A 16100-nucleotide genomic window follows, 5' to 3' on the forward strand; every position below is an offset into this window, starting at 1 on the left:
CACAGAAGAATCCAAAGAATCCTCTTCTATGTTGATGGAAAAACCTTCTGTCCTCCAGACGCAGAGAATGTCCCCTTGTGACCATCACCTTCCTTGGTATAAACAGATCCTCGGAGAAATATTTGTATTGTCCCCTTATATACTTATACATGGTTATTAGATTGCCCCTCAGACGTTTTTTTTTCTAGACTAAATAATCCTAATTTTGTAGCATTGTAGTTCCCCCATCCCCAGCCCTTGTTCGAATGAATAGGGGTGGATCTACTATAGCTACAATGGAACCACTACCTGCCCAGTAACAATGCCATGCATAGGGGTCTAATGCTTCTGTAGCTCATACAACAGTTATATCCAGGTACAATTCCCGCACATTTGCAATACAACCAACCTTTCGATGTTGCTGAAAGTGTACTGTGATGCTTGTTTCGTCTCTATTTCAAAATCAAACGATCGAGTTGTTGTGGTGCCACGGGCAAAGTTCACACAATTCACTTCATCAAAACGAATGTGGACAGGTGGCTTGTGCACGTATATAAAACCCCGCTCCAGGGGATACAGCAGTCCTGAGCTGGCTTTGTACGAGCATGTGATGCACTGTGCTCCAGAGTGCCTGGAAAAAGAGCAAGAGGTGCTTACATGGTGGACAGTTAAATAGAAATGCACTTGCCCTGCGAGAAAATGAAACACCTTGACGCGGTTCCCCCTGAGCCAACAGCTAGTCACTAGAGGTATTATACCCAACCCACGGTAATTTAAAGGGGTTGTCCACAACTTTAGTATGATTAAGATAAGTCATCTGTGTCTGATCGGTCGGAGTGAGACACCCGGGCACCCCCCGCTGATCAGCTGTTATCGTTATCAGTGGCCGCCGGCAGGAACTACTCACTTGCAGAGACTCTCAGTCATCGGGTAGTGGCCGCTGCTCGGTCACCATGAGAAGACTGCCAGCTCCGCAAGTGAGTACTTCCAGCCGGCGGCCGCAACCGCCACCCATAACAGCTGATCAGCGTGGGTGATGGACTAAGGGTACCGTCTCACAGTGGCACTTTGGTCGCTACGACGGCACGATCCGTGACGCTCCAGCGTCGCTCCATTATCGCTCCAGCGTCATAGACTGCGGTCACACTTCGCAATGCACAGCGCTGGAGAGATAATTTCATGACGTATTTGCGATGTAGAAGAATACAATATCGTGCACACCTTTGTTACATGATGCGATCATGCCGCCACAGCGGGACACTTGACGACGAAAGAAAGTTTCAAACGATCTGCTACGACGTACGATTCTCAGCGGGGTCCCTGATCGCAGTAGCGTGTCAGACACTGCGAGATCGTAAGTATATCGCTGGAGCGTCACGGATCGTGCCGTCGTAGCGACCAAAGTGCCACTGTGTGACGGTACCCTTAGACTTAACAGACCTTGGTTATCAATGCTAAAGTAGTAGACAACCTCTAAGATAAGATCAAAGAATGATTAAGATTTCAATCCATGCCTCACTGCTCACTTGTCTAATCATCACACTGACCGTTTTGTTTTTTTCTTTTATACACACGGCACAATGGAAAAAAAAAATAAAAAAAATATATATATATACACACACATACATACACACATACACACACACGCTTCTGTTTAGCTTGTAAATACTGCTGCAATGAACCTGGCCAGGATTAGGAGGCGACAACTCGCTCCAGCGATCCTGGCCAGCTTCAAAACAGTGCTTACTAGCTCAACAGAAAAGCGCTTCTATCCACTGGGCATGTTCTGCTCTCTAGTGGTGGTCGGTCTCCACAGCAAAGACCCGTGAACAATAGAAAAGTGTTAATATCTTAAAAACAGCTGAAAAGTTTAATATGCAGCAAAATGCAGAATTGCTTCCATTTACAAGCACAATAACTCATTTATGGAAATAGGAAGAACTTTTTGAGGGGAAACTAGCCATGGGCAGTACGGTGGCTCAGTGGATAGCACTGCAGCCTTGCAGCGCTGGAGTCCTGGGTTCTAATCCCACCTTGGACAACATCTGCAAGGAGTTTGCATGTCCTCCCTGTGTTTGCGTGGGTTTCCTCCGGGTTCTCCGGTTTCCTCCCACATTCCAAAGACATACTGACAGGGAATTTAAATTGTGAGCCCCAATGGGGACAGCGATGATAATGTGTGCAAAACTGTAAAGCGCTGCGGAATATGTTAGCGCTATATAAAAATAAAGATTATTATTATTATGGACTGAGTTGTATGGTAATATTAGCGTTAGTGTTGCAGATATTACTAAAATCAAAACCTGCGGTGAAACACTGTCAAACTGCCACATCTAAAATGGATATACCAAATCCAGTCCCCAAATCCGTAAACATGTGAGGTTACTGTCTTCTCTAACTTACGATTACAGCAGCACATATATTTCCTAGTCTCACCCTTGGAAGTTTCCTGGTACTGTAATTTTGCGGTTTACAAGAGCCTTCATCACACGACTAACCATCTCGTACAAACACCCTGACATATTCTTCTTCAACTTTCCTTCAAATCGCTTTTCAACTTCTTCTCTAAGGAGGAAATTAAAAAAAAAAAAAAAAAAAAAAATCAGTGCAAGAGCTCTCACCAAAAAGACAGAGGAAACAGAGGAAAATGCCATCCCACCAGAACATGTGCAGCTACAATGGCAAATTCAGAGCAAATGTACCTACATCTGATAAATCCTCCTCCACTCTAACCCTTAGGGTATGTGCACACGCTGCGGATTTTGCTGCGGAATCGCAGCGTTTCCGCAGCTGCGGGTCCGCAGCAGTTTCCCATAAGTTTACAGTACAATGTAAACCTATGGGAAACGAAATCCGCAGTCCACATGCCGCGGAAAAAAATGGGCGGAAACGCAGCAGTTTATATTCCGCAGCATGTCAATTCTTTGTGTGGATTCCGCTGCGGGTTTACACCTGCTCTAATAGAAATCTGCAGGTGAAAACCCGCAGAGGAAACCGCAATAGAAACCGCGATAAATCCGCAGGAAAAACCTCAGCGGTTTTGCACTGCGGATTTATCAAATCCGCTGCGGAAAATTCCGCAATGGAATCCACAGCGTGTGCACATGGCCTTAGGTCTCATTTAGATGTGTTTTTTTTTTTTTTTTTAAACACAAAAAAATGGTATTCGTGTCATCAGTGTTTGGGCCATGTCATCAGGGTTTTTCAGGTCTCTATAACTAAATTTGCATTGTTAATCAAGGAAAGCCTACGGACTGTACATAGCATGATAGTGATGTTGTAGACTTGCATTGGCAATTTTGAGCCAACCGCAGCTATTATATCACCTCTATATACACCGATAGCTGTTAATACACGGACGTCATTTTCAAATGGATTTTATTTTTTTATACTATCAGGATAACCTCAAGCATATTTATCATTAACACAGTAAACATGCGATTATGCTGAAGCGCAGGTGCCAAGGCTGGTACCTGCCTGCAGAAGGTTATTTCTTTTTTCAGTATGTACATATATTCATTATGTAAATTAGGGGGCAGGTCAGTGAGGGATCAGTGACCTCTCAGCAGTCTGCATTATGAATACCTAATCAGAGCACCACACGAAGACCCCCACAGGCTACCCCAGAGTACGAGCATATCATTAATCTTTATTTTCAATTTTGAGTTAAACAACCACAAGACAGATTTCGTCAACCAAGGCAATCATTTTAATTAGTATAAAGGCGTCAACATGACACTGTGTAGGTTACTGTGCATAATCCTGCTGACAGGTTCCCTTTAAAGCAAACCTGTCAGCAGGATTCTGCTAAGTAAACTACAGACATTTTCATCTTGCTGCCGTTCTACTGATTAAAATGTTACCTCAGGTCCAGAAATCAGTCTTGTGGTTCTTGTGTAATCAGTGTTAGAAGTTTTCAATTAATGATATGCCCGTGTTCTGAGATGCGATTGTGGGTCGAAACTTATCTTCCTGCTCTAAGCTAGAGATACCAAGGAAAGCACAGACAGTTAGTCTCTATGATGAGGAACATGTTTGTGCTTCGTAGCGGCCTGTAGACAGGTCTTACCTTGGTAACCCTGGCTTAGAGCAGGAAGATAAGACCCTACCCACTGTCCTGCCTCGGAGCAGGGGCATCTCATTAACTGTAGACTTCTAAGACAGATTGCACAAGATGGATTTCTTCACCCCAGGTATCACTGTAGTCAGTTTAAGGCTATGTTCACACGTTCAGGATTTCCATCCTTTTTTTTTCCTGACTGAAACTGCAGGTCTCTGCAGAAAACGCAGGTGCGTTTTTTGGTGCGTTTTGGTGCGTTTTTTGGTGCGTTTTTTAGTGCGTTTTTTAGTGCGTTTTTTGATGCAGTTTTGTCTGCAGATTGTCTGTGTTTGACAGAAATAAAGTTTACTGCAGTGGGGGGAAAAAAAAAAAAAAAAATGATGTCATTTCCTTGTCCAACCCTTTTCTTCTTCCATCCTCCATTTTGGGACTAAACACCAAAATGAGTGGACGTGTTTTGAATGACAGCGCTCCGCGTTTTGCGCCGCATGCGTCACTGCAGCGCACGCATCCGGGCGCAGAGGACGCAGCAAGTTGCATTTTTGCTGCGTCCTAAATCAATCAAAAAAAGGACGCATGCGGCGCAAAACGCAGCGTTGTGCATGCGTTTTGCTGCGTTTTACTTTGCGTTGTGTGTTGCGGCGCCGACGCTGCGGCGCACAACGCAAATGTGAACATAGCCTAAGTGCCACGTATTTCAGTGCCACGTGCCACGTATTTCAGTGCCACGTATTTAAGTGCCACGTGCCACGTATTTCAGTGCCACGTGCCACGTATTTCAGTGCCACGTGCCACGTATTTCAGTGCCACGTGCCACGTATTTAAGTGCCACGTATTTAAGTGCCACGTGCCACGTATTTAAGTGCCACGTGCCACGTATTTCAGTGCCACGTGCCACGTATTTAAGTGCCACGTATTTAAGTGCCACGTGCCACGTATTTAAGTGCCACATGCCACGTATTTCAGTGCCACGTGCCACGTATTTCAGTGCCACGTATTTAAGTGCCACGTATTTAAGTGCCACGTGCCACGTATTTAAGTGCCACGTGCCACGTATTTCAGTGCCACGTATCACGTATTTAAGTGCCACGTGCCACGTATTTAAGTGCCACGTGCCACGTATTTCAGTGCCACGTGCCACGTATTTCAGTGCCACGTGCCACGTATTTCAGTGCCACGTATTTAAGTGCCACGTATTTAAGTGCCACGTGCCACGTATTTAAGTGCCACGTGCCACGTATTTAAGTGCCACGTGCCACGTATTTCAGTGCCACGTATTTAAGTGCCACGTATTTAAGTGCCACGTATTTAAGTGCCACGTGCCACGTATTTAAGTGCCACGTGCCACGTATTTCAGTGCCACGTATCACGTATTTAAGTGCCACGTGCCACGTATTTCAGTGCCACGTATCACGTATTTAAGTGCCACGTGGCACGTATTTAAGTGCCACGTGCCACGTATTTCAGTGCCACGTATCACGTATTTAAGTGCCACGTGCCACGTATTTCAGTGCCACGTATCACGTATTTAAGTGCCACGTGCCACGTATTTAAGTGCCACGTGCCACGTATTTAAGTGACACGTATCACGTATTTAAGTGACACGTGTCACGTATTTAAGTATCCACGTATCCCACGAAGATTTTTCATGGAGAACAGACACATCCAGAGATATGTCTGCTCTCCACGGCTGCAGCAACACACTGACAGGAGCCATAGTTCCTGTCGGTGTGTCACTGCGCATGCGCGAGCGAGTTTACCGGCGGTCATTGACCCCGGCACTCTCGCTTAACGGCAGTGCTGCGTGGGAAAGTTCAACGCAGCTGTACTGCTGTTAACCGAGACGCCGGAGCCATTGAACTCCGGAACAGTACGCGATACACTGCTAGGAGCTTCGCTCCTGGCAGTGTATCGCCGGAGAGCAGCCGATCGGCGTGGGACACTCGTTTTATGGATTCTGCGGACAGGGAGTATGGATTTGGTTTATTATTTTTGGATTTTTTCCTGGAGGATCGAGGGCTTCGCCTACCAGTGTGCTGTTGGTGAGTATATACTCTGTGTTATGTGTTGTATGTACTGTACTGTGTGTCATGTTTGTGTATTGTGTGTAGGTGTTTGGTGTAAACTTTACTATTGTGCTAAGTCGCCGGACACAGGGACAACTCTCCCATCCTAATACCGGATGGGAGTAGTAGTCCCATACGGCGACTTAGCACAATGGAGGCACTATCGTCGCATGGGGACGGGGACACACACACACACACACACACACACACACACACACCAAATCAATCAAACGGCCGACACGATCCCCATGCGACGCTATGCCTCCATGTCTCTCCGCCCACGCACTTCCGGCCCCGCACTTCCGCCCGCTCCCCCGCACTTCCTGCAGCAGCGGTTCTGCACATCAAACCGCAGTAAAACACGCAGATATATTTTTGATCTGCGTGTTTTACTGCGATTTTGACCTCACAATGGAGGTCTATGGGTGCAGAACCGCTGCGGTTCAGGAAGAAGAATTGACATGCTCCTTCTTTTTTCCGGGAGCTATTCAGCACGGCTTTTTTTTTTAAATTTCCGGACCATGTGCACAGTGTGTCCTGTTTTCCATAGGGTACAGTGTACTGTACCCTGCATGGAAAACAGCTGCGGAACCGCAGCGGCAAAACCGCCGCGGTTCCGCGGTAAAAAACGCACTGTGTGAACATGGCCTAACACTGCCAACTTGACAGTGTCTGTAGTTTAATTAGCAAAATCCTGCTGACAGGTTCGCTTTAAAGAACTGGAAGGTTCTGCATGTGTAAACAGTATATGTTGTACTTGATAATACACATTTTACATTACAGAACTATACAATGTAACTAAAACTTACTCGCTCATGTTGAGCGTCAAAGTGATGTCCTCATCTTTTGAGAATAACAAGATTAAGAAATGATACCGCGTCTGTCCCTGTTTGATTGGAGGATCCAAACTTATCTGTAACAAAGCACAACCAGCTCTATGAATCTGGTTTTCATTTCCATCATGCTGCTAGAGAATAGACACTGAGTACACCTGCCCACAGTATACCAATGCAGGCACATGAGCCTGCTACCCAGAGACACTTTCTACCGGCCAAGGAGGTTCCTTATAGGGTACAAGACTTTGAAACTAAACATCAGGGGCCATAGATGCAAGAGAAGCCATTAATCGCACTTAACATTCTTACATTGTTGTTGGTACCCTTGAAATGGTTATAGAAAATTAAGTATTTCTCTCAGAAAATCATTGCAACTACACGTTTTGCTATACACATTTATTTTAGTGATGAGCGAGTGTGCTGGTTACTCGAATTTCTCCGAGCACGCTCAGGTGGTCTCTGAGTATTTGTGAGTGCTCAGAGATTATGTTTGAGTCCCCGCAGCTGCATGATTTGCGGCTGCTAGACAGCCTGAATACATGTGGGGATTCCCTAACAAACAGGCAACCCCACATGTATTCAAGCTGTCTAGCAGCCGCAAATCATACAGCTGCATCAACAAACAATCTCCGATTGTTGCGGTAATTTGATTTTCCTGAAACCCATGACAGCACCCATGATAGAGTAGAATCCACCCCCATTACTGGACAGGAAGCCCCGAGCACAAAGTAAAAACGCAACTCCCACCTCCTCCAATGTGGTTTCCAAGGAGTCAAGTAAGAGTCACCCAATTTATCATCATCATTGTTGTTATTTATACATTCATAGGGAATTTAGATTGTGGGCCCCATTGGGGACAGCGATGATAAGCGCTTTACAGTTTGCAGACGTTCTTACACCTGAAGAAAGATCCCCAGAATATTTTATAGTTCAACAAAGGGTGATTCACGACGGAAGATTGTGAACGTTTTAGATACTCCATCAAGATAGGTAATCGATTTGGAGTTAAAAAAAAAAAAAAAAAAAGCACCAATAAGAGTAAAAAAAGTAATTATTTTACTGTTTTCAACTATTTCCTTTTTCAGATAGGGTCTATGTTTACAGACTTCAATGTTATTTATGGTTGGCTATCTTAGGCCGGGTTCACATTAGCGTTTCTGTGCGCAGTGTATGATCCACATGTGTCATGCGTGCATATATTTAACATGGTGTACGCAGGGATGAGTACGCATGCGTCGTTTCGCGGTTTCCGGCGAGAGCAAGATGTTGCATTTTTTGAGGCGTCACATATTGCGCAATCATGCGCATGATTGCATAAAAAAAACCCAACACATTACTGTCTATGGAAACGCATTGGTACGCAAGGAGCTGCGTATGCATGCGTTCGGTACGCATACGTACTTTAGACTGCGTATGTCTGGGAAATTATGCCACCAACTCCACCATGCGCATAAAAACCCACAAAAATGCATGCCAAAATGCATTTAAACGCATGCACACGCAGCGGTTTTTTTTGTGTGTCGTGCATAAGATGATGCGGAGGCGTAAGCATGCTTTTGCGCATGCAGATGATACGCTGCGCACAGAAACGCTAATGTGAACCTAGCCTCTCAGATTTGATTAGTTATTCTGTACTTACCATATCACTTAACCGACACCTGAAGTATACAGGAACTGGTACGAAGGCTGAGCATGTTACTGTAAGCAGAAGTTAAGCGATTCAAAGAACCTAGTAACCTTAACAAGGCTTTGAATAGGGTTTATACCCAAAAATTGTTGACATTTTCCTTAAGGCCAAGATCTGGCCTGTAAGAAACCCTTCTAGCGTCAATTATCAAATAATTGTTCAAAAGCTACCCAACTCTATGCTATATTGCGCATCCCAGAATGCCAAAGGGGTTCCAGAAACCAGAAGAAATATTTAGTACTTTGGTATATCCCTTAAGTTGAAATGTATATAGGCCAAACAATTACTTGCAGTTTGAGATTTGCAGCATAGGGAATTTCTGGATACCAACCCCTAGCCAAGTACTAAGAGCTGAAACAACTAGGGCAAACCCAGATCTGAGCTATTCCATATAAAGGAGAGCAGGAGCTACTATTCATACAGGGATGATAAAATGTATCCTATTATTTAGAATGGTATTAATTCTGCAACTTAAAAGGATGCAAAAAATACAACCGTGAAGACTTAGGCTACTTTCACACTAGCGTTAACTGCAATACGTCGCAAATGCGTCGTTTTGCCGAAAATACGCATCCAGCAAAAGTTCTTGCTGGATACGTTTTTTCGTCATAGACTAACATTAGCGACGCATTGCCAAACGTCGCGTCCGTTTTGCGACGCTTGGGCGTGTGGTAGCGGACCGTCGGGAGAAAAAAAACGTTACATGTAACGTTTTTTGCTCCCGACGGTCCGCTTTTTCCGACCCCGCCCCCATCTCCCCGCACTTCCCCGCACCTCACAATGGGGCAGCGGATGCGTGGGAAAAATGCATCCGCTGCCCCCGTTGTGCGGCGGAGACCACGCTAGCGTCGGGAACCTCGGCCCGACGCACAGCGACGGGTTGTTCCCGACGCTAGTGTGAAAGTAGCCTTAGTTGAAAATAGTTCAAATGCAAAATGATCACTTTTTCTTTCCCTTTTTACCCTGAGGAAGCAACTAAGTTAGAAAGAGATACAGACCTCATATGGTATCGGTCAAATCGCAGATTGTCTTAAGCTCAGGTATTAGCATCCCGTCCCGTTAAACACGTACCTTAACCCCTTCACCCCTGGAGCTTTTTCCGTTTTTTCGTTTTTCGCTCCCCTCCTTCCCAGAGCCATAACTTTTATTTTTCCGTCAATATGGCCATGTGAGGACTTATTTTTTGCGGGACGAGATGTACTTTTGAACGATACCATTGGTTTTACCATGCCGTGTAACAGAAAACGGGAAAAAAATTCCAAGTGTGATGAAATTGCAAAAAAAGTGCACTCTCACTTGTTTTTTGTTTGGCTTTTTTGCTAGGTTCACTAAATGCTAAAACTAACCTGCCGTTATGATTCTCCAGGTCCTTACGAGTTCATAGACACCTAACATGTCTAGGTTATTTTTTATCTAAGTGGTGAAAAAAAATTCCAAAGTTTGCTAAAAAAGAAAAAAGCGCGATTTTCCGATACCTGTAGCGTCTCCAATTTTCGTGATCTGGGGTCAGGTGAGGGCTTATTTTTTGCGTGCCAAGCTGGCGTTTTTAATGATACCATTTTGGTGTAGATACGTTCTTTTGATCGCCCGTTATTGCATTTTAATGCAATGTCGCGGTGACCAAAAAAACGTAATTTTGGCGTTTTGATTTTTTTTCTTGCTACGCCATTTTTAGCGATCAGGTTAATCCTTTGTTTTTATTGATAGATCGGGCGATTCTGAACGTGGCAATACCAAATATGTGTAGGTTTGATTTCTTAATGGTTTTATTTTGATTGGGGCGAAAGGGGGTGATTTGAACTTTTATATATTTTTTATATTTTTAAACACTTTTTTTAAAATTTTGGCATGCTTCAATAGCCTCCATAGGAGGCTAGAAGCATGCACAACTCGATCGGCTCTGCTACATAGAGGTGAAGTACAGATCACCTTTATGTAGCAGAAATCCAGGTGTACTTTGAACGCCGACCACAGGGTGGCGCTCAAAGCAATCGGCCATCAACAACCATAGAGGTCTCAAGGAGACCTCTGGTTGTTATGGCAATGCGACGTCATGTGACGGGGGTCAGCGGTGCGAGCACTTCCAGCCGTGCGGCCGGGAGCGCTAGTTAAATGCCGCTGTCAGCGCTTGACGGCGGCATTTAACTAGTTAATGGGTGCGGGCGGATCGCGATTCCACTCGCACTCATTGCGCGCACATGTCAGCTGTACAAAACAGCTGACATGTCGCGGCTTTGAGGTGGGGTCACCGCCGGAGCCCACCTCAAAGAAGGGGATCTGCCAGCTGACATACTATTCCGTCAGCTGGCAGAAAGGGGTTAAACCCTTCATGACCCAGCCTAGTTTAACCTTAATGACCTGGCCATTTTTTTTTGCAATTCCTACCACTGTCCCTTTATGTGGTTATAACTCTGTAATGCTTCAATGGATCCTAGCGACTCAGAATGTTTTTTCGTGACATATTGGGCTTCTTATTAGTGGTAAATTTAGGTTAATTTTTGGCGAAAATTTCGCAATTTTAACATTTTTATTCTGTTAAACCAGAGAATTATGTGACAAAATAGTTAATAAGTAACATTTCCCACATGTCTACTTTACATCAGCACAATTTTGGAAGAAATTTTATTTTTGTGAGGAAGTTATAAGGGTTCAAAGTTTATCAGCAATATCTCATTTTTCCAACAAAATTTACAAAACCATTTTTTTTTAGTGACCACATCACATTTGAAGTCCTTTGAGGGGCCTACATGACAGAAAACACCAAAAACACTACAAAAACTGCACCCCTTAAGCTACTCAAAACTACATTCAAGAAGATTATTAACCCTTCAGGTGCTTCACGGGAACTAAAGCAACGTGTAAGGAAAAAATGGACATTTAATTTTTCCAACAAAAATGTTCTTTTAGCCTCAATTTTTTCATTTTCCCATAGGCAATAGGATAAAATGGATCCTAAAATGTGTTGGGCAATTTCTCCTGAGTACACCGATGCCTCACATGTGGGGGTAAACCACTGTTTGGGCGCACGGCAGGGCTCAGAAGGGAAGGAGCGCCATTTGACTTTTTGAATGGAAAATTAGCTCCAATCGTTAGCGGACACCATGTCACGTGTGGAGACCCCTGTGTGCCTAAACATTGGAGCTCCCCCACAAGTGACCCCATTTTGGAAATTACACCCCCCAAGGAACTTATCTAGATGGGTGGTGAGAACTTTGAACTCCAAGGTGTTTCACTGTGCCTAAACAGTGGAACCCCCCCCCCCCCCCCCCCAAGTCTAACTCCAACCCTAAAGACAAACCTAACACTCACTATGGCCCAACTCACTACGGCCCAGCAGCGGGGGGGGGGGGGGGGGGCAGGGGGTGATCACCGGGGCAGGGTTGCAGAGGTCAGAATCGGATAGCGGGGGAGCACCTAACGGCGGCGGCAGTGGTGATCACGGTCACGCGGTGATCGCGGTCAGGCGGCAAGCAGGAACGTCGCTCTTCACTTCCAGGGAAGGGAAGAAGCCGAAGAGCGAGGCAGCCATTGTTTACTCCGCCCCTCCACATCTGATTGGGAGATAGCGTCACATGGAAGTTAGCTCCAATCAGATCTGGGGGGATGACAAAAAGGTCACCAGAAGCAATTGCAGCCACGGGGGATGGGGGGGGGGGGGGGGGGCCAAAGCCACCCCCCTGGGCTCAAGTACAAGTCCCCCTGTACCTACAAGTCAGGTGACATTTTAGTTAACCCGTTCACCCGACCTGCAGGAGCGCTATCCCGCCATGACGCCACATAGGCATCACAGGTCGGATTGGCACGGACTTTCATGACGCCTACGTGGTGTCACAGGTCAGGAAGGGGTTAAGGACATATCATCCTGTGTTTGAGTAATCAGAATGGTCTTATCTCAGTGCGAAGGCATTCGTCTTAACTAGCAAAGATGCTTCTACTTCGCCACATGAGTTTCACAGTGAGTTGAACTCATCCATTGATTCCACCCTTTATTGGTTTATTGCACAGTTGCAGTCTTATTCCAAGAGCGCACAGACTGGACATTTAACAAACACCATTTAGTTGAATCTACCATTTTATTTCTTCAATCCCCAAAATACTTATTGGGTATAATGGCTACACCGTCTTTATTTCCAATCAGTTCATTTTCCAACTTTAACTGGGAGGATACACTGGTCTTGAAATATTTTTACCAGATCACGTATAACCATGTCTGTCGTGCAACTCCATTTATTAGAGGAATGGACTGGGATATTGTTGGTTCGTCAGTCCCATACCGGCGAGTCCAGCACACCTCTCCCTTAGGAGCAGGTCTGTGGAGTCAGTAAGCCAAACCTCCGACCCCTCAACATTGCCTCCCTACTGAGCATGTACATACCCCGACCCCACAGCACTACCTCACTACTGAGCATGTACATACCCCAACCCTATAGCACTACCTCACTACTGAGCATGTACATACCCCGACCCCATAGCACTGCCTCACTACTGAGCATGTACATACCCCAACCCCACAGCACTGGCTCACCACTGAGCATGTACATACCCCGACTCCACAGAACTGCCTCACTACTAAGCGTATACATACCCCGACCCCACAGCACTGCCTCACTACTGGGCATGTACATACCCCGACTCCACAGCACTGGCTCACCACTGAGCATGTACATACCCCGACTCCACAGCACTGCCTCACCACTGAGCATGTACATACCCCGACTCCACAGCACTGCCTCACTACTAGACATGTACATACCCTGACGCCACAGCACTGCACTACTAGGCATGCACATACCTGATTCCACAGCACTGCCTCACTACTGAGCATGTACATAAAGTGCAGCAGATTCATCTAAAGACAGGGATTTGACAGTTATAGGACATTTCATATCTTTCCAAATTCTACACCCAATTTATTATATATTTTAGGAGACAGTCCATTTTATAAAGACCCCAGAGCCCTTGCTTAGGAGGGCAGACAGGTATAGTGCCACCCAACTTAGCACGATCAAGTATCTTGCCATTCCATACCAGGAGGGCAGATTTGAGTAATTGGTGGTTTATCAGCACCCAATACGGCTAGTCCAGCTTGCACTTCCTTTTGGAAGGCAGACTGGTATAGTGATGCCTGATTTGAAACAAATCAAATTTACCTTAGCATGCCATACCCGGAGGGTAGAACGGGGCAATTGTTGGTTTATCAGTCCCCCTACTGACGAGTAAAACGCGCACATCTGTAAGAATGCAGACCGGAATAGTGCCATTCAACTTGGTACAATCAATGTCATCTTACCGCTCCATATCGGTGGGTGGGGGAATAAATTGGGGAATTGAGAGTTTAATCACTTAGCATCCAGAGCGCCATTTGGACACTACAGCTAGGAGCATTAACTAGACTTGGTGGTTCTATCTAGCTTAGCATAGCCATGTCTATCTTGCACCTCAAACTAGGTGGGTGAACTATCAGTTTGGTGTCGTCAGCAAAGACCATGTAGAATACTAAAATCTGACCTTGACCGTACAATGTAACATAATATGGATAAAATGACTGAATGGGCAAACACTTGGAAAATGAGGTTTAATGTAGATAAATGTAGAGTAATGCACCTAGGACCGAGTAATCCTATAGCTGTATATACATTAAATGGGAGTATACTTGGGCTTACAGAACAGGAGAAGTTACTTTTTTTAACTTTTTATATAGCGCTAACATATTCCGCAGCGCTTTACAGTTTTTCACACATTATCAACTTGTGTATTCTGGTTACAAGTAAGCTGAGCAGTAGTACTCAATGTCAAGCAGCAGCCGCAAAAGCAAAACAAGATTTTAGAGTGTATAAAAAGAAAATCCGGTGATCCCAACATATATTTACCTCATTACAAGTCACTTGTGAGGCCACACCTAGAATATGGGGTCCAGTTTTGGGATCCACATTTTAAAAAGGACATGCAGAAATTAGAGTCAGTTTAAAGGCGGCCACTAGATTATTTTAAGGGATGGAAGGCCTCTCATATTAGGAGAGGTTGGAAAAGTTATGCTTGTTTAACTTAGAAGAGACGCCGCAGAGGAGATCTCATTTAGATGTATAAATATACGTGTGGTCAATACAAAGGACTGGCACGTTATTCTTTCCAAAAACCGTACTAAAGGACCAGGGAGCACTCATTACAAGTGGAAGAAAGTCATTTCTGGTAGCCAGATAGGAACAATTAGATCAGTCAGAATGTGGAATGCCGACCACAAGAGGTAGTAACGGCAAACACTAGAACAGCTTTAACCCCTTAATGACCGCCAATACGTCTTTTAACTGACCTGATATATAAGAGAATAGCCTCCCCATACAGGTGACAATCCAGCAGCTGTCGGCTGTACACTATAGCTGACAACTTGCTGTATCTGCCACGATCAGTGTTTGCACCTTCCAAATCTGTTTAACCCCTTAGATGCTGCTGTCAATAGTGACTACATCATAAAAATGGTTAACAGAGTGTGGGGGCTTCCTACTTATCCCAATTGGTGCCCTCAGATCATGATTGTGTGGTCCTGATGTTTGCCATGGCAGTTCACGACCAAACAGCGACCTTAGAGTCTGACGGCTGTTGTAACCTGTTCAGAAGTTAGTGGCATTTAGGTGGTAAAAATACACATTTTCATTTCATTCATTAATTCCTGAAAATCACCTGAAGGGTTAATAAACTACCTAACTGCAGTTTTCAATATGTCGGGTGGTGCTGTTTTTAAAATGGTATCACTTTTGGGGGTTTCCCAATATATGGGACTTCAAACATGGATAGGTTAATAAAAAAATAAATTTTGTAAATTTCCGTGAAAAAATGAAAAATTACTGCTACATTTTTAAACCTCCTAAAATGCTAACAAAATAAAATAACATTTTACAAATGGTGCTGATGTAAAGCAGGCATGTGGGAAATGTTATTTATTAATGTTTTGCTGTGGTGTGACTATCTGGCTTAAAGGGATAATCAAAGTTTGAAAATTAATAATTTTTTAACATTTTTCTCAAATTTCTGACATTTTTTATAAATAAACACAAAAAATATCGACCTAAATTTACTATTATCATAAAGTATAATGTGTCACGAAAAAATATTCTCAAAATCACTGGGATTTGTTGAAGCGTTCCAGAGTTATTATTACCACATAAATTCACAGTGGTCAGATTTAAAAAATTTGGCTCCATCACTAAAGGGTTAAAAAAAATAAAAGAGCTGGACAATTTTCTCGATACACATAAGACTGAGGGTATTCAGTGACATAATGAACAGTTGGTGAAGAAAGGTTGAACTTGATGGATCAAGTTATTTTTTAAACCTATGTAACTGAGCTGTAGTTTATCATCTTAAATGCTTAGTAGTCCATCTTATGATCCCAGACTGCCAATTTAAGTCCCGTTGATCTTTCCATTCTGATTAGTGCCACCGTTTACACCCCTTATCAAGAGGACCACAGGGAC

The 16100-nt window shown here is 44.3% G+C and overlaps 1 protein-coding gene across 1 annotated transcript in view; it reads right to left on the reverse strand.

The window, feature by feature from the left end:
• Positions 1–16100, reverse strand: part of SSRP1 (structure specific recognition protein 1) — a 72800-nt gene that overhangs the window by 33001 nt on the left and 23699 nt on the right. The window contains exons 6-8 of the mRNA XM_077251174.1: positions 6915–7018; positions 2416–2544; positions 389–610 (exon numbers count right to left, since the gene is read on the reverse strand). Coding sequence (XP_077107289.1) covers positions 389–610; positions 2416–2544; positions 6915–7018 — 455 coding nt within the window. The remainder of the gene's footprint in view (positions 1–388; positions 611–2415; positions 2545–6914; positions 7019–16100) is intronic.

This window comes from Ranitomeya variabilis, chromosome 4 (assembly GCF_051348905.1).
Source record: "Ranitomeya variabilis isolate aRanVar5 chromosome 4, aRanVar5.hap1, whole genome shotgun sequence".
In the NCBI taxonomy this organism is placed as follows: domain Eukaryota; kingdom Metazoa; phylum Chordata; class Amphibia; order Anura; family Dendrobatidae; genus Ranitomeya; species Ranitomeya variabilis.